Below are 18,653 nucleotides of genomic sequence, written 5' to 3' on the forward strand. Positions count from 1 at the left end.
AGTTCTCACTTTAAGGCTACCTTACTGTGCCATAAAATGTCACTGGAGCAAGAGAAAACAACTTCCTAGTTGCTCAAATAATTCAGCATCTAAAAGGGGGCACTGCGATGCACTATCAACACCCACAAGATGTATCAGAAGAAACAGGGCTAGTGGACCTCCTGTGGAAAGCATGAGGAAGAACAAAAAGACATTGAAGTTGGATGAGCGATCTGGATGCCACATTTCAAATGTACTGGTTGGAAGTAAGGAAAGGGAGCATCCTAGTTAAAACCAGACATGTGAGGGGTCCCTTAATGGTAATTTCTAAGGTCAATAAAGTAGAGCTAATGAAGTACACTCAGTGGGCAATCAAGCAGGAATCCTGTGACTGACTTAAAATGTTGAGCACAGAAGCTCTGGAAAATAACTGAGAATATGAGAAATAGAAAAATACCTTTTAGCTGAGACAAGCCTCCTGATTTTTATTTTTAGCTGTCTTTCCATGTCCACATTTCTCCTAACAACTATTATTATAGGAATATTATACCTAAATAAGAACTAATTTTTGTCTTTCAGAAAGCCATTAATGCAGACGGTGACACATGAATGCTTGATTGCATAGTTTAAAACTAACTTTTAGAGCCATGTTGGTTTGATGACTTTGGGTTGAATTAACTCAGCAGAGTGATGGCAGCTTCCCAGGATTTTTCACCTTAGATGAACCTGTAGACAAAAGATCAAATCATAAATGCTTGTTTTCCTGGAATGACTAATTGGGAGACTTTTGGAAACACGCTGGTAAAGGGCTTTGCAAAGTATGTCAGGGCAGAGGATAACTTAAAAAAAGCCAAACGTCTCCAAACCCTAAGTTCTTAAATAATTGTTTAAATAAGTTTGCAGCTCTTTATCTGTTAGCTACTGGATAAATACAGTCCTATCTAGTGTGACACTACATTTCCCTATATATCAAAACCATCTGAAAGAGTGAAAGCAGCAGCTCTTTTCAGCAGCAGCAGAGGACATTAGGCAGGCCTTGTTGCCTTAGTGTTTCACTTATCTTGGTGCTATAATTTTGATTAAACCTAAACACGGAAATCACCTACTTCCTTGGTTTTCAAAATAACTTCCAACCCACACAGTTGTTTCAGCTGGAGCCATGGGCTGGCAACAAGGGAATGGTAAGTCAGGAGTGGTATTTTTGGACTGTTAAATACATGTTTATAAAGCAGTCTGAGCGCAAGAGCAAGAGATTGCAGAGGGTGAGAAAAACTGGTTCTGGAAAGAAGCTGAATGAAGGTGGCACTGGCAGTCAGGGAGGGCAGCTAAACCCTCAGGAGAGGGGCAAGGATGTTTAAAGAAGTCAACTCATGACGGTTTTATTTAGAGCTTGTTCTCTGTGAAGGGCTGACTCCTACATCTTTACAGCTTTAAACTGTGATCCTATCTGCTCTAACATTGAGGGCTGAGCTTGGAAAATACCAGGAGACCTCGGCAGGGTGCTGGAGCTGACACTGGTAGCTGCATCACCATCTCTCCTCTGCCATGACAGCCTCCGAGTCCTGAGGGAGCACTGTGCTTCTGGCATGGCATTTGAGATGCAGTGTAAGCCAGAGGCTATCAAGAGTCCTTCTCATTCTCCCAACCCAACCTTTCCGAAAATGGCAAGGGAAAACCCCATCCTGATTCAGCCTAAGTCTGTTACCTTGTAGGCTTGGCTGACACGTAGTACTTGGTGGCCACTCCTGCAGTATGTAACTTACAATAATTTTACACAGTTTAGTTCTTCGGCTAGGGAGGGGTTTCCCTTAGCAAATTAAGGTGGAAGGAGAGGTTCTGCCTGCTCTGTCAGGATAATGGCTATTATGACATGAATGAAACTATGGCTTTAGGCAGGCTGGGGTTGGCCTTGAGGAGCCTCAAGGAAGAAATCTCTGGCATTTATGAGCAGGTGAAATACAGAGCAAAGCAGCTGTGCTCCGTGCTGATAGTTATGATTCATAAACAACGCTTTATATTCTACTCTTTTTTTCTTACTAGAAATGGGACTTTTAAGTTTTCAGTATGACCTTTGAAATGTCTGCTTAATGATGACTGAGAACAGCGATGACGTGTCTTTCGCTCCTCAGTGTCCTGGTTTTGGCTGGGGTAGTTAATTTTCTTCCTAGTAGCTGGTACAGGTTTTGATTTAGGGTGAGAATAATGCTGACACTCAGGTAATGAAGGTTTACCTCAAGAGCTGTGACTCCCAGAGGACACTGGTAAATGAACATTTGGTGAGTTTACCATGAGCTGCATGACCGCATTTCGGTACTATTTAGTAATGTATTAAATGTTGTACCAAAAATTTAAATTTTTGTAGGTAACAATAGTATAAGGGATCATATTTTCTTTTTCTACACTAAAGGAGGCTAAAGGACTATTTGGTATAGCATTCACACTGAAAATGATGCAATTTTCATGCATACACCTATATGAACTAAAAACTGGCTCCAGTCTTGCTAAGACTTGGTAGGGGTTTAAATCAGGGCACATGAGCAGTTGTGTTCAGTTGGTCTGTATTTCTCCATAGAAAAGGGGCCCATATGGACACTATGGCATTAGTTTGTTATTCAAATACAGAGAACATGCGCTCCCTTTATATGCACAGCTTTATATGCAGTTTTCACGACCTATTTTGACTTCACAAAATGCTGTTGCCCTGCATAAAATATTTTACATGTCTCAGAGGCTGCTGAAGTTGAGCCAGTCTAGACACAGTTTGAGGGACAGAAAATAACTGCAGTAAATCTGTATCTGGACAAAGACTTCAGATCAGCCTGGGGCAGTGCCATGATGTGTCTTGACTTCCTTCTTCCCTTCTGCACAGGAAATATGTTCTTATACTTGACTCTTTTTCTATAAATGAATGGAACTTAATCAGGAAAACACTCTATAGCTTTGGGTGCCAGCTTGTGACCCATGTGGGGAAAACAGCAAATATTTTGAGGCATATTTTGGCTAAGCTGCCGCAAGATATGGCTGAAGCCTGATGGAATCAACTGTGTGCCAGACCTAATCTGGATAAACCCTCCTGTGTGCTTTTCTGAGTACTGGAGCTGGAAATACTGCAGCAAAGCAGAATGTTTGCTGTGCTGATTTGTGTCTCAATGCCAATTCCTCCTCTAGCCACAGCTAAGCTCCAGGAGCAAAGGAATCCACGCTGGGTGATGGTGGTGGCACACGGAATCCTGTCTCCATACCTCAGAAGCAGGTTAGCTTCTCCACTCTGATACTTTTGGACACAAATCAAGGTTTTTTTATGCCTTTAAATTAAGTATTTGCTGCTTTTCTTAAAATCTCCCATGAAAGACCAGTAACTGCCACCCAGTCGAGTGTCTCGTCAGTTCATGGGTTTGTTTTCTCTAAGGGTAGTGAACTCACTGGTGTTTGTGCTGTGTCTCTAGGTCATCGTTCACCTTGCTCCCAGCACCTCCTGAGCTTGTAAATTGGTTTCTGCCCAACACAGACTAAGAGGAATTCGGAAAAATGGAAATAAAGATCTAAGGAAAAGGGTAAAGCCTGAGACGGGAAGACCTAAAAACCTCAGAAAATAAGATGGAGAGGCTGTTTGTTAGAAACAACACTGAGATGTGTTCAGATGAAGTAACACAGGTGTCTGATGTGGCTGATTAAATTCAAGACACAGAGGGATTCAGACTGACCTTAAGAGCTGAGACTGCCTCAGATACAGTTTAGGCAAAATAGTACTGGAAACATAAATTGGGTGTTTGTAATTAAAAGCTCGAATGCAGTCAATAGCATCATGTCATGATGTGAAATGCCTTCTGGAGGAAGATAAACAATTTCAGTTTATTACGGTTTTCTCTCCCATACGGCAGAAATGGGCCCAGGACCAAACTGGCTCTCAGCAGAAAAGCCTTCCATCCCTGCACTCATTCAGCAGGTCATATTTAACCGATCTTAATATCCTTCCTGTACACTCACTGGTGGACCCATTCCAATCAACACTCTACAGTTAAAGTTTTTAATGGCACTTCATTTTTTACCCTCCTTGCCTTTTCCACTGCTCATGGTACTGCTGAATATTCCTTTGTATCTTGTCTGCTTTTTGTCTCTCTGTGCTAGTGTTTATGCTGAACTATTATTTCCAAAAGCTAAATTTTGAACACTCTCACTTCATTCCAAAGTTCCCAAGAAAAGCCAGAAACACTATGACAATAATTCTCATGAAAACCCAAACAAATAAATCAATTAAACAACACTTGCATGCTTCAGAAAAACAGAGATATTTATGCCCACATCAAAGAATGACACAAGTGTACTTTTTAGTCTGATATCCTCCTGTTTTCCCTCCAAGATATATTAATGCATGTTTTCCCAGTCTATCTAGATTAGGCAAGAAACTGTTTTCAAAGACACATAATGACTGAGGATGCAGTGGGGCACCCACCCAAGCAGGTGAAGTCCCATCAAATTTCCTTTGATGCTTAAGCACCTTTGAAAATCTGCCCTTGAATGTCTCAGAACAAGGGCTTACCTTTCCTGGAAAACAACATGCATTTGTGAGTGTCCTTAAAACCTACAAGACTGGCAAGAATGTGCTTAAAAGACACCAGGATAGAACACAACATAAAAATCGGGTGTAACTGGAGAAAAGCAATCTGAGGAAAAGAGATTAAAACTTCTGATTGTTTGGGAAAATTACTGAAAAAAAAAAGGCACTTCAAGATAACTCTGTTTTCTGGAATTGCTTCCAAAAGATCTTAGCTAAATTCCAATGTTTTTCTATGCAAATTCAATAGCTATGAAGGCATAGCATATATCTTCCAGCAAGAGTTGTCCCTTGTATAACCTCATGACTTAATAGTACTGACAAATGTACAAAGCTTTCCTAACAGTAGGACCAATGGAGTTTGGATCATGTGTAGTAATGATTTAATGTAATGAGACGATTAGAAATGAGATTTTCTTACCATAATCAGAGGCCCAATCATGCAGGCATAAGAGAGACTGCCAGATCACAATACAAGTCATTCTTATCTTTTTCTGCTACGGAAAAAAGGGGAAATCTTTCATGCCACTCCTGAAAGAAACTAAAGGTCATCCTTTGAATGGTATCCAAACCTTTTTCTTTCTTAGTATTACAAACAAATTGCTGTACTGCAAAGTCCAGTAGTTTGTCAGTAGTTCATTGCTCCATGCAGCAGCAGAAGGAACAAGGCATGACAGCAAGTATTTAACTAATTGACTTTAAATTTCTGCAGATTTGGAACTCCCTTTGTGTTCCAAAATGACTGCTGGTAACAGTGAAAAGTTCAGCTGCAGATACATGTGTTCATGTGAAGGTACAAAGAAACCAAGCATTAGTTCATGGACAGAAAGGGAGGTCATGTCAGCCAGTACATCACAGCAGCACAAGTTAGCATCCAAACTACAGCTGACATCCTTCAAGGAGCCTACAGAGGCTCACTCAGAACTGATGTCTCCTTTTTCCCTTCTGTAATGTATTGACTATTCTCTGTGCTTTCTGCAAAATAAATTACAACCTTTCTTCAGTATGCTAGCACTCCCTGTTCCATTTTGGTTATCTTTCCCCACTCATAATTTATATTAAGTGAGGAATATTGCTCTTTCTTAACAAAGGATTACCCTTTTAACACCACAAAATGATCCCACAGTATAGTTTATGGCTTGTGATCAATCTTTTCTAGCTGGCGCTGTGCTGTTGCAGTGTTCTCACTGCTCGGAACATCCCTGGCATACACAGCAGTCCCTAGTGGCACACACTGTTTGGCTACTGGGAGCTGTACGTGGCTGGCTGCCCAGAGGAAGGCATATAGCATTAAATGGGTAATTGTGAAAGGTGTATGAGATTAGGATTAAAGCTTTTATTTTCCCTCCATTTTTTTTTTCTTTTGAGAGGATGAGTAAAGTACCTGGCACTGCTTCTCTCACCTATGAGGTTTCAAATGGGGACCACTGGAAGAAGCACAGGAAGACAGTGACTCATCCTCTTTAGTTACTTTGTGCGCTCTGGGGAGTGCAGCCACAGCTAACTTTTGGAAGACTGAATTGAGGTAACAAACACCCACATTAACTTCTATGTGTAAATTCCTCCCTCCAATCTAAGGAGAAAAAGTATGTAAGATACCTTTCACAGTACACTTAGATGCTGTATTCATCTCAGATCTTTATATGTAGACTACAAGAGGCTTTGGAAAACATTTAAAAAGATAAAAGAAGAGAAAAACCTTCCCAAATGTGATGGTTTGACAAAAGGACGAAGATCAGCCTCTACCTCTTGCTGTACCACCCTGTAATGTTTTTCTTTTGAGATTCTCATTTTTAACTGCAACTGAAAACTGATGTTTCCAAAGTAGCTAGAATCAATTACAGCCTGCATATGTAACAAGTGTGACTACCACAGGGGTTTTATTTGCTATTTTATCTGAAAAAATTAAAGTGCAAACATATGCAGCAAAACTGTTTTGGCCTTTCTCTTCTTCAGTATAAAGAAATGTTAAAATTTAAAACTCCAGTATTTTTACTGAAATAAAGGTTATTCTTACCACAAAGCAGTAACGATGACTCATGGCATAAGTACATCTCCAAGTTAAGTGTTTTAATGTGTATAAACTGCGATGATTTGACTCTTTCACAGATCAGAAACTGTTCTGCTGCTTAATATCACGTACAGTTAATATTGTATTTTGGGGGAAAATGCTGGAATTCGACATTATAGAATTTATTAATAAAACTTTGAGGATTAGCATAATAAGGTCAGGAAATATAACACTAATAGTAAGCAGTCAAAAAACAGACACTATTACACTATTTTCTACTTTGCTCAACTATAAATACCAGAATGCAGCAGCTAACTGAATTGAAAGAAATATTTCAATTACAGACCTTTTAGACTATTTAAGTTCTATATTTTAACCAGAAACTACCCGATACTCAGACTGTACATATAGCTTGTAACATGGAATCCTAAATGATATTCAGTTAACAACGTTGTGGAATTATTGTTCCTACTTTGACTTTCTCTCCAGAAAATCACTTTCAGCTATTTTGGAATTGGACCAGATATAAGCATGAATGAACTGGATGAAGTCTAAAACCTGATAGCTGCTAAATGTTATGTAGCTTTAAACCAAATTACTGCTCATGTTAGTTTGTACTAACAACAGGTAAGGAAAGGATGTTGGTGTTGAGTGCATGAGAAGAAAAACTGAGATAAAAGTGGATGCCTACCAAATGCATGAACATGGTGTCCAGAAAAAGAATGGCTTGTAAAGAATATCCTCTCTTCTTCAGTAACAGATGTTACTGAACTGATCTAAAAGCACTACATAGCTGTATGGGTCATAGGGTTCAACCACAACTGAAAACATGTTTAGTGGCCTTTTTAGTTAAAGGAATGGAATCACCTCCCTTGTTTAACCAGGAAACAGCTACAAAAAAAATAATAGTCTTTTTTTAAACTGTCTGATCACACTGAAGAAACTAGACCCCATAGTAATCAGGCTTACATGCATAATTACCCATTTCCTCAGTTACACTAATGGTATTTTGGAATCTGATTACTAAAGTAATTGAAAACTAATTTTTCAGATGAAAGTGCTTCAAGCAAACAGTAACATGGATGGCAACTGAGACATCTGGATGTGCTCAGAGATATAAAGGTACAAAATTCAAATATGACATTAGAAGAATACCTCTCATTCACAGGATAATTGCACATGCAAATTCACTAGTGAAATCTGTATGGTGCTTTTGCACAACGTTAAGAATATGATGGCAGGAGGAAATATAATTCATTTGAAGAAACATTCCAGGTCTTATCTTTTCTATAAATCTGGTCTTTCCTATTAAGAATGTAGATGCTAATAATTTGAATCTTCTAACGAAAGAAACACAGTCTCAATTATGTGCATCTACAGTACTTCATATTTTCACACTAATTCATGTGGTAAACTTTGTTGTCATTGCTGCTGAAGACTGACCATTGTAGTAAGGGGAATTGGATTGTGACTTTTTAAGAAGAAAGGAAAAAAGGGAAATAACCTAATGGATCTCCTGGACTTAGGCTAAGCCTAAGCCTATCTGCCTATGCAATGTGCCAATACTACTAAATCCATAGAAATCAGATGTGTTAAGAAAAACTTTTAACACTCTCATAGAAGAAAAAGTGATGAAACTCTTCACCAGCTTCTCCCACATGCCATGGGTGGGCTTTCTCCTCTAAAACAGAAGGAAGTTGCTCTATGAAGGAAACCTTGTCAACAGAACTCTTTTAAAATCTAGGTGAAAGGGCTACAGAAGATTTTTCTAGCAATCACAATAACTCTTTTATCTTCTTCATTGCACTAATATCATGGATTTTATCCAAATAACAATAGCTTGTGAGCCCCAGGATACATACATAAGGGATGTTTAGATTACCAGTTAAGTGCATATTTTTGAAGAGCTCTTACAGGACATGTGAAATGTGCTGAAGCAGGAAGATAAACAACTGTGCAATGTAACAAGTGTTCTTAATGTTATTTTATTAGTTTGAAAGAACCTGAAGCCTCTTACAACAATTGGCATCTTATAGTTCAGAGCCACTGATGTACACCTACTTACTTTGCATTGGCTTCCCTTGGAAAGTTGTAAGGAACAACTACATATAGTACAGAATTAATCTTTTCACCCTTAATACAGCAAGTAAATTAATAAAGTTCTTCAAACACCATGTATAAGGGAAGGAAATAACCTCTAGAGTCTACAGTATTCCTGCATTAACTGGTTTTCTATGTTTTCCTATACATTTTTTTCTTGTCTTCTCCAACACTGTCAAATCTGGTTACAAAAAATCTCAACTTAGACATGCTACAAAAATCAAATCATAAGTAATTATCTGACTGGCATTAAACCTTTGTGCTTAATGAGATTTAGTTATGAATATACTCACAGGAGAACACTATGTTAATTTTTTCACTCATTTGTGTCCTATAGAAGTAAGAGGATACCATGTAGAAACAATGCCTGGCATTGTTTTGTCTTGATTAAAATTCAACACATTCAGCAGGTTACATCCATGGCTATGTGATATACCAACACCATGGCATCTTCCAGTTTCAGATCAACAGTGTCTTGCAGAGATTCATTTTGAACCAGCACTCTAATTTAGCACATTCTGAGAGTTAAAACTTCGGTTAGGACGGGGCAGTAATGAGCTGCTAGACATTGACCAGCTCATACATAAATGGACCATGTAACATACAGTGTCAGCTGAAACTTTTGAATTGTGGAATTAAATCAAAATAATGCTTTCAATTTGGGAGCAGTTTATCTGATTAAGACTAAAGGGATGCTGAAGTCAATAAAATTCTGTAAAATAATCTTAACACAGAATGGCACTTTTGAATGATCTTATGCAACACAGTGAACTACATGAATTGCAATGATAGAATGATAGACTGAGCAAAAAGAAGCCTTCACAGTGAGACTTGAAACAGACAAATTATGAGTCAAAAGGCAACTTAAGTGGTGATTTTAATACTTCTAAAAGGTATAGCTTTAAAAGCCCTCTACTCCACATTTTAGATAAAAGCTCTCACTTCTGTAAATATTAATCAGTATCTCTAGAGTAAACCCCTTATATTGAGTGAAAGAAACACGAGCCAGTTGAAGTGCTCTTCTGGGAGATGCTTGAGGGAGTGTAGTCAAATTTCTGCTTCACTGACCTTACAAATCTTCAGGTGAGGATGTTACTGCTTCAGACTCTGTATTTTGCTTTGCCATGATCATTGATAACACATATGTGCTGAAAAAAATATAACACTGATTGCAACAGCATAGTTGATGACATTATTAATTAATGATTTGGTCAGAAATACTTTTGCTTGACCAGACTAATGATCTTGTAATTACCTCTTCCTTTCCAAAGACCTCAAATTGAATTCTGGTTTCTCCTTCTAGCTACTGCAAGTTTTCCCGCTTGCAATTCCCAGCTTTGAGGTCCACTCCTGGGAGTACCACAGGAAGCAAAGGCAAGGCTTGCACATTTTTCAGTCATTATCCCACTGAGAAAAGGGGCAGGCCACACAGCAGTAAAAGTCCAAACCTGTTTGAACTGTAGCCATGTTTCACTTTTTACTACTGTCTCTGGACAGCACTGCGAATGGTGGACAAGTGAAGTCCTAGGCTCGCAGAAGACAGAAGTGTAGCAGAGGTATGACTTCTGCTTTTAGGGGGAAAAGATGGGAAGAAACCATTGATGGTGCTGAGCAGTGACTCCTTTGGATTACTTGAGGTTTTTCAGGAAGTCCTACACTCCCTGAGCCATGATATTAAGGCTTGAGGGATGAGATGAATTACGGGATATTTAAGACACCCTAGAAAAGTAAACCAGATTTTTTAAACTTTTTTTTTTTTTTTTTTAGAAACTTACGTTTAGATCTCTGAAATGCTCGTTGTAGTCTAAGGCGTAACCTACCACAAATAAATCTGGAATTTCAAATCCGTAATCTGTATTGAGACAAATAACAAACACCATCAATACAGGATCAGTGGCAATTATATAGCCTTTAAATTCATGTGTTGGTTCTCTGACAAGCAAACTATAGATTTATGCAGTCAGTTGAGGTTATATTACTTTTGATTCTGATACATCAGGGTCAGCAGTAGCCCTGTAATCAGTTCCCACTCACAGTTCCCATCAGTGACAAGGATGTGAATAGGCAGTGGAGAGTAGGAGACTTGTGTACAATTGTCACTGGCACAACAGACACATTGTGGAAGGAAGCCAAAAATCAGAGCTGAAAAACTCTGACTACATTTGGAAGCTCCATTAGTTTATGTGTGTGGTGACAACTGTCCAGTATCACACTAATGATGAAAACAATATACAATTTTAATTCAGAAGTAACTTTCAGAGATTTATACATTTTCTTCTGAGAATAGCAAAACCAATTTTGCCTATTATGCTACCAAAATGTGAAATGCTTCTCAAAGCCCAACCTTATGAAGACGCATGCATATGATTGAAGAAGTAAATGCGTGCAGTGTAGCTGAATCATACAACTCACACATTTGAAGCTAAGCACAGGCATGTGTCTTTTTGTGTGTGAAAGTCTGTGCAGCATCAGCACTATACAAAACAAGTTAAGACTCTCCAAATTGTTCACTAAGTAGCTAGAGCAAAACACAGCATTATGGACACAAAAGCAGGTCAGCATAAAAGATTTTACACATATTCATGTAAGGAATTTGTTCCATTGTTAAAAATTGTGGGTAATAGACACTTTGGAATCATAAATTTGGGTGAGGAACTGACACACCACTGTCAGCAATTTACAAGGGAGATCTTTGATGCTTTATAAAATTCATCACCGTATGAATAAACAAGGATAAATCCTGTTTCACTTTACAAGTTACTACATAAAAATATTAAACTACCCTTCATGAAGTAATTTAATTGCATTTTTAATGTGTTTAACATTAGCGAATGCAGGTAAATGTACACTTAAATTAACTGGATTAAATTCTAAATGTTAAAATACCACTGTATAAAAGTTGTACAACAAAATTTTTAGGTCACAGTTCAGATTACTGGGCTACAACCACAGTGCCATGCCCAACATTAAGTAACTTTTGCTTCATGAAGATTCCCTTCCTCCCACAATCCAAATCAAGGCCCCTCAGGCTGCTTCCTGGTACTCACCTGCCTATTCTCCTTCCACCCTCCTCCCCAGCTCAGTTGACCACAGCCTTCTTCAGTAGCAAATACTGGTCGATCTCTTCTAGATGGATCTATTCTTTTCAGTATTTAGCCACATACCTGTTATTACATCATTTATTCTAGTAAATCTAAAATTACAATAGTTTTGGTATAGCTCCACTTATGGCTTCATCATAGCACAGTACAAGTACCAATAATTCTGCTGGTGTGACACAAACAGAGCAGCAGGAAGAACTTTAAAAAGCCCAATCTATCTTTTGCTTTTTGGAGAGTGGGATCTAATTATAGTAATACCACTGATACTATCAAACACCTCTCATGTTCAGATGCAATCAATCCTCAGCTCCTCCAATGAGATGCAGTGAGGAAGAAAAAGGGGGAAGTGGACTTTCTTTTCCATATAGTTTTCAGACACAGAAGATAAAGCACTCACCTACGGACAAAACTAAATGCTTTCATAACTTCACTATAAAGTTAGTACTCTGCAGAAAACATCAGACTACAAGGAGGCTAGGCTTTCCAAACCATAATTATACAAATCCTTCCATTGCATCCCATAGTCCCATTGACAACTGATACATCAGAATGCTTCCAGCAGTCCAGAGAGTGTTATTAAAGGCAGTGGTAGAAAAAGTGCTAACTTTTTGTACTGTCATGTACAGATTTTTACAAAGATACTTACAATCTGGTCTGTATCCATCAGGCCGAGATGTTCTTTTCACCAACAAACTGTAATTAAAAACAAAAGAAACACCATGTAAAACTAGGTATTCACCTGAATAACAAGCATAAAAACTATTCCCTTTACCAATAAACTTCCGAGCCATGTGATTCACTGTTCTTGTTTTGCTTCTCCCGACAAAGTCCTGATGGCAGGGAAATGATGGGTGTGCTCCCCTTCAAAGTCCATCAGTGCCAGCCTTAAATGGCTGAAGGGTCATTGCCACTGCAGAACAATACAAGAGCATTTCCTCTCCTTTCCTCCACCCTCCTCTTAGTGACTCAGGCAGCTCCACTCCAGAGCTCCCCATGCAATTACAGCATCAAATTAAAGCAGGATCTCAGAATGGGAACCTCCACTGTGAAATATGGGCTAGACTAATTAATTACTAAGTTTTGTGATTTACTCACCTTGCCACTTTAATCATTTTTGGCTTGTATTTTTCTATATTATTAAGCAGAACCTTCATAGTCCTTCCAGTTCCAACAATATCCTTACAAAACATGAAAAACAGAGTAAGTAAAAAACAAAGGAAAGTTGAAAAGAGGAAATCTGGACAATGACTGAGAAGTTCCACCTTCTTATTCTGTGGAAATGATGTATGTTTCCCAGTGCATTGCAAGCCTCTCCAAAAAAGGCTATAACTGAGCTCACACTCTTTGAAGCAAGCACTTTCTACTCACAGCATAACCAGTTAAAGGACTGCCCACTTCCTCTAGAAAACAGCTGTTTCTAGTACTTGAGATGTAATACGAAACTGGAGATGACTTTACTGGGCACTGCAAGGCTGCAGGGATCAGACTTCTCATACTACGCTCAAGACTACAACATGTCAACATCTCTCCATGTCAGATCTATATCTGTCCTATTTGTTGTTTTATCAGTCCAGCACATATGAGTGTTCTCCAGAGCTGCTGTACCCAACATGATCTAAATGAGATCAGTAGATACCTGACTACAAGACTGACCATGACACGGAGAGCAGCTGCTGGTCCTGAACTCTTTGGGTGTGGATTTTTCACTTTGACCACTGCACCCCAGCTGTCTAATACCATTAACAAAATTTGCTGTGGATGTTTTTCATTTCAGTAAGCATTATCAAACATGGAGCTCCAAGCAGCTATGCAGGTAATCAGCCATCTCTGTGGCTGATGACCTTTTTTCCCACCTTTGCTAAAAAAGACTTTTCATTATGCTGTCCAGCTTACTTCCCACACAAGCACATTGGGCCTGATGTGCTCTCTAACCATCCCAGTTGCTTTTCCAATGATTTGAAAGAGAATCACCTGCATTAATTAAAAGAGAATTTGCAGCACTGGTGAGGTGATACGTTCTTTTTCTCTAGAACTGAACATCTGTTGCTTTACACCAGCAATGTACCTGTGATGGGCCCTCCCCAGTAGACACTGTGGGATGCAATGCTAAGGAGTGGGACTTGAGAGAATGACTGACATTCTCAACCAGTGTGTGAACAACCCTGCAGTTGTAAAAGCACGTGCAGGGCTATGCTACTGCTTCAAAGTTATGCAGCTGCGAAGTGCAGGGCATCACAGCAGTTGATTCATTGTCCTCCACGGAACAGAACAACTTGCAGAACAGGAGCTGGTGAAACCGTGGGAAGAACAAATCAAATGACGTAGAAACTAAGACTCCCTGGTATCACAAGGCAGAGCACCAATTAGAGCGGCAGCAATGCAGTGTTAGGCAGTTGCAAGAAGACTGAGATGTCATTAAGCAAATCAACCCCTCTCCCTCTTCACCACCTCCCAGCTGAAGAATTCTAAACACAGATGGTTTTAGATATCTAACACATAATGACGACTTGACTATGTGACTTTATCCAAGTACAATACGACATAAGCACCCAACTTACCTCCACAATGAGGACATTCTGAAAGAAACAAACAAAAAGGAACACAATTACACAATATTCAGAAACTAAGAGAAACAAATGCTTGGAAAAGTGAAATTAAGATTGTGCAACACGGCAGGACACAAGAAGTTTCCTGTTTCATTTTTGTGCGCTAATAACATCAAACTCTGCAGTCAGGGCCTACCACTTTATTCAGCTCTATCTAGATTATCATATCTGTGCATCCCAAATGGGATGATCTTCACTTCATTCCAGTATGCCTGGCTGTGTACTACAGTGTACCCAATAGTTCACTAAAATACTAATTCCAATTTTAATGAGACAACAGCAATAATATTCTTACTCAGAAATAAATGCTCTTCCTCCCTTCCCCCACCTCCCACAAACTTCACAGTAAAGGATTACAGGCTAAGTTGTGCCACACATTCTCTTTCTCCCTTCACGCTCTTTCTATTCAAATACTGCTGCTGACATCAATAGTATTGTTTGAAGAGAAGGGGAGTGGTCCAGTCAAGAGCAGTGATGTCAAGACAGCATGATCACACAGGCTGATCTTTTTGCTGAAATGGTTTCAGGAATCACAATGACTTCTCTTCTATTAGAAGCAGTAATAAGAATTCATGTCCTTATTAGGAGAAATAAAAATCTGTTTGTTAATGAGCATTATCGTATGCATGTTTAAAAGAGTGGTCTTTTATGATCTACTTTCTGAGGTGAAACCTGCAATAGCAAGAGGAAAGTAATTTCACAAATACCTATATCTATGTATGTATGTATACATCTTGCATGCATGCGCACATTGTACGTCCCATAAAACTATGACAGTTTCATATCAATGCAGTAGTCACCAGACTAGCTTACAATCCAATTCTTTTCTCTCAGGCTTGTTGGCGTTGTTATGTACATAACACAGAGACGGTCTAATGTCCTTTTGAATCACAGAATCCCAAGGCTGAGTTCTGAGAATGACTCAAACACCATGGACGACAAGTGCGTGAAGGGAGTGTGCTCATAAACAGCACACCTTAGACACTTCCAGTAACTGATAGGTACATTGTGCATCTTTTTTTAATCTTCAAAACAGAAATTATTAATCTAGATTATCCATATTTATATTCATACTGCAGTTCCTCCTAACAATCACAGTGCTTGGTAGGGAAACATAGCATGCTTCATACATCAACCACGGCAGAAACATGTTACCACACACTGTATTATACCTGGATGCTTCTTAAATGGCAAAACACTTGGTAAAGGTGTGGAGGGAACTCCCGGCAGTAGTTCAGCAGGTGTCAGCAACAGAGATATCGCTCAAGAAAGCCACTAATTTAGACTGATCTCCAGTGGAATGTGTATTAATCTTGGAGGGTGGCTCCTTTTTGGTGTTTTCATAACAGGTTTCACTGGTGGTTATCCTGCTCAGCACTCCTGACTTTCAACCTCTCAGCTGCTGACACAAACAACTCTGGATCTGAAAGACCTAGTCCTGTGGAGGTAAAAAGTCAAAGGCCTCTTAAAAACAAGCCCAAAGATGCTCTGCCTCTAGAGATTTCTTCCCTCAATAAAGAATGGCAGTATGTCAGTCCTCTAAGTAAGATGAAGAGATCAAAACCATGTTCAGGAGATGCTTATGACAGGTGTGCACATATTCTTGAATGAAGCCATTTGGAGCCAGCAAGGGTTTGGCTCTCATTTGGCTTCCTAGATGAAGTCATAACTAGGAAAAACACTTTCAAAGAGTAGCCCAGGACATCTGGGTCTGAGGCATAAGCAAATCACTTGATGCAGTCAGTGGACACCTGAAGATTACGTGCAGGAGTAATGGTTTAACCATCCCCCAGGGAACTTGCACAGCTGGTAGTACCTGTAAATATTTATGTGTGTGTATATACACACATATATATGATACAGGGAGAGAGCAGAAGAGTTGACAAGGAAAGAAGGTCACTAGAACTGAAGATGGGAATGAACTCCTGTAGTATCAGCAAGCAGTCCAGGATGACTGAGTGACACCGGGTAAGAGAAGTTGACCTGACATCAGCTTAGCATCACAACCTATTCTGCCAGGTTTGTGCATCTCTTGCTGCTCTTCATACTGTTAACAAGGAGTTTCCTCCCAAAGGAAGAGCACAGATCTTCTAGTGACAAGACCTATCCAGCAGCTATGGCATGAGATGGGACATCCCAAAACTTACATGGCAGAGGGCTGCCAAGCACTGCATTAGCAGGCTGTGTCAGGGTGCAGCAAAGGCTGGTTGCTGCCTGAGTGAAGATGTATTGCCTCAGTTTCCTCTTCTTCAGATTAAACAACCCCTATTTATTCAGTATTTTTTCACAAATCATATTTGCTAGCTTTCTGATCATTCTTTTGTTCTCCTCTGGAACCTGTCCAGTAGCTCAGAATCCTTCTCCGGTTGTGGTGCCCCAAACCAGGGAGAAGCCTTTTCCAGTGCTGAGAAGAATAAAAGAACCACTTTATATGCTTTACAAATAATACTGCTTTCTATACATTCCAGTACATCTTTTATGAAGGTATGCTGTCGTCTCATGTGCAACTTGTGATCCACCTATCATCTCCAGTTCAGACCTGTTGCTTTGTCAATCCTTCTTCACCTGTGTTTATGCAAAAGATTACTTCTATATAAACACAGAAGTTACTATTCATCTTCATTGTCATTACATGTCATTCTTTGAACCAAATTCTTAAAATAATTTCTTCAGATCACACTACTATCTTGTACTATTTTCCAGGTAGCATCACTAGCAGTAAATGCTAATTCCATCTTTTCAATCATGAATTAAATATTGTATAGTCCCTGGAGAACATGCTTTAACACATCCAGTCTGACAGTGAAGCATAATTGACTGTTTCTTGAGAACAGCTTCCCAACCAGTTATACGTCTGTCTAATAGAAATTTAATCTTGTCTACATTTCCTGATCACAAATGACTCAAGTGAAGGAAAGAAGACTAACATGGATCCAGACATGCCTGAAGGGCTTGTCTGGCCACAAGAGTGATAGTCACCTGCACATGACTTCAGCTGAAGTGTAAGATCTCATATTTATTGACCAACTTGAGAAGGAAGGATATTGGCAGACCCTAGAATTGTCTGAACAGCATTCTGTTGTTATTGCCTCTTCTCCTCAGAGTCAAGGAGTCCAATAGTTGCAAATGATATACACTGGGAGATTTGGTCCTTTGAAAGTCCCCTGAATCAGGCAGCTGCCCAGGTCAGGAAACACAGATTCCATTTTGATCATACACATTCTCATTATTTTCAAAACATTGAGGAGGATCTTCTATGCTATGGAGAAATCCTGTATGTAAGCACTTGGGTAGTGGAAAAGCCACTATAAAATATTTAGATATGAAAACATTTTGTATATATAAATAAGCAGGCATCCTGATCGTTGAGAGTGATACATTAATCCCTGTTTTAATTAGGCAGGGTTACTGTGACTAAAGTCATCATATTTAAATGTTGCTTATGACTGAAGGAATGCAAACTGTTTTGCCATCCTCTCGTACCAGGAACCATCTCCTACAAAACAACATGATGTGCTGGGAAACTGACTTTATTGCTGCCTATTCCCTTCCCCTTCCTGTTGAAGCAGGCTACTGATGGAAGGGTTCCAGAAAAGGGATGGCATAGCAGACTAGTAGACGAGCAAACTGCCAAGAAATATTTTGATATACAGTATCCAAGGCTAGAGAGTGGTGATCTGTAACTAAAACGGGTTGAAATAGATTAACTTATCCTTGAGCAGACGGATAGAAAAAGATATAAGAAGAATGCAATGTCACCACCATCTTAAATGCACAGCTGGCTGCATCCAGCATATTTGTGAAAGGTCCTAGCTTTGTGAAGGACGCTATTTAGCTTCACCATGAAATCCACCTGTGACCTGCTGCGCAGGAGACTAGCGAAACTCATAAGCTTGGGGTGCTACAGCAGTAAGTAACAGCTGGGCAAACAATAGGAAGCTAAAGGACGCTAAAGATTTTTTTCAAGTGTAAGTGTTTGAAGCTCCTTTACCACATAGATCAAGACTGTTTTGTCCTTTCAGATATATCTGAGGCAATTTCAGAGCAGGAAACCACATGAAAAGAAAAACAATCCAGCCTTCTGGCATGCATTTGGTATTTTCTGTCCATTTTTGGATCTTGGAGAACAGGAAACAGGAATATTTACTGACATGTTGACTAGACTTAAGATGGCTTCATTTCCAAGTACAGCCGTCTTCCCCAATACAATTCTTTCAGTCTGTGAAATATGTCCAGAAATGTAATAATGGCACTAATACATCTTATAGTGAGAAACAGAGAACAGTCAGGTTTTTAAAATA

General features: G+C 39.3%; 1 protein-coding gene across 6 annotated transcripts in view; it reads right to left on the bottom strand.

Annotated features, from left to right (window-relative positions):
- PRTFDC1 (phosphoribosyl transferase domain containing 1) overlaps positions 1 to 18,653 on the bottom strand; it is a 56,803-nt gene that overhangs the window by 2,250 nt on the left and 35,900 nt on the right. For 2 of the 6 annotated variants that reach the window (XM_065666604.1, XM_065666601.1), the window contains 5 exons: positions 14,305 to 14,322; positions 12,842 to 12,924; positions 12,393 to 12,439; positions 10,421 to 10,497; positions 8,515 to 9,793 (listed from right to left, as the gene is read on the bottom strand). In XM_065666604.1, coding sequence (XP_065522676.1) covers positions 9,746 to 9,793; positions 10,421 to 10,497; positions 12,393 to 12,439; positions 12,842 to 12,924; positions 14,305 to 14,322 — 273 coding nt within the window. In that variant the 3' untranslated portion in view covers positions 8,515 to 9,745. Of the gene's footprint in view, positions 1 to 8,514; positions 9,794 to 9,900; positions 10,365 to 10,420; positions 10,498 to 12,392; positions 12,440 to 12,841; positions 12,925 to 14,304; positions 14,323 to 18,653 lie in introns of those variants that run through there. The other 4 variants (XR_010609935.1, XR_010609934.1, XM_065666602.1 and 1 more) reach the window with 4 other exon arrangements.

This window comes from Lathamus discolor, chromosome 2 (genome assembly GCF_037157495.1).
Source record: "Lathamus discolor isolate bLatDis1 chromosome 2, bLatDis1.hap1, whole genome shotgun sequence".
Taxonomy (NCBI): Eukaryota; Metazoa; Chordata; class Aves; order Psittaciformes; family Psittacidae; genus Lathamus; species Lathamus discolor.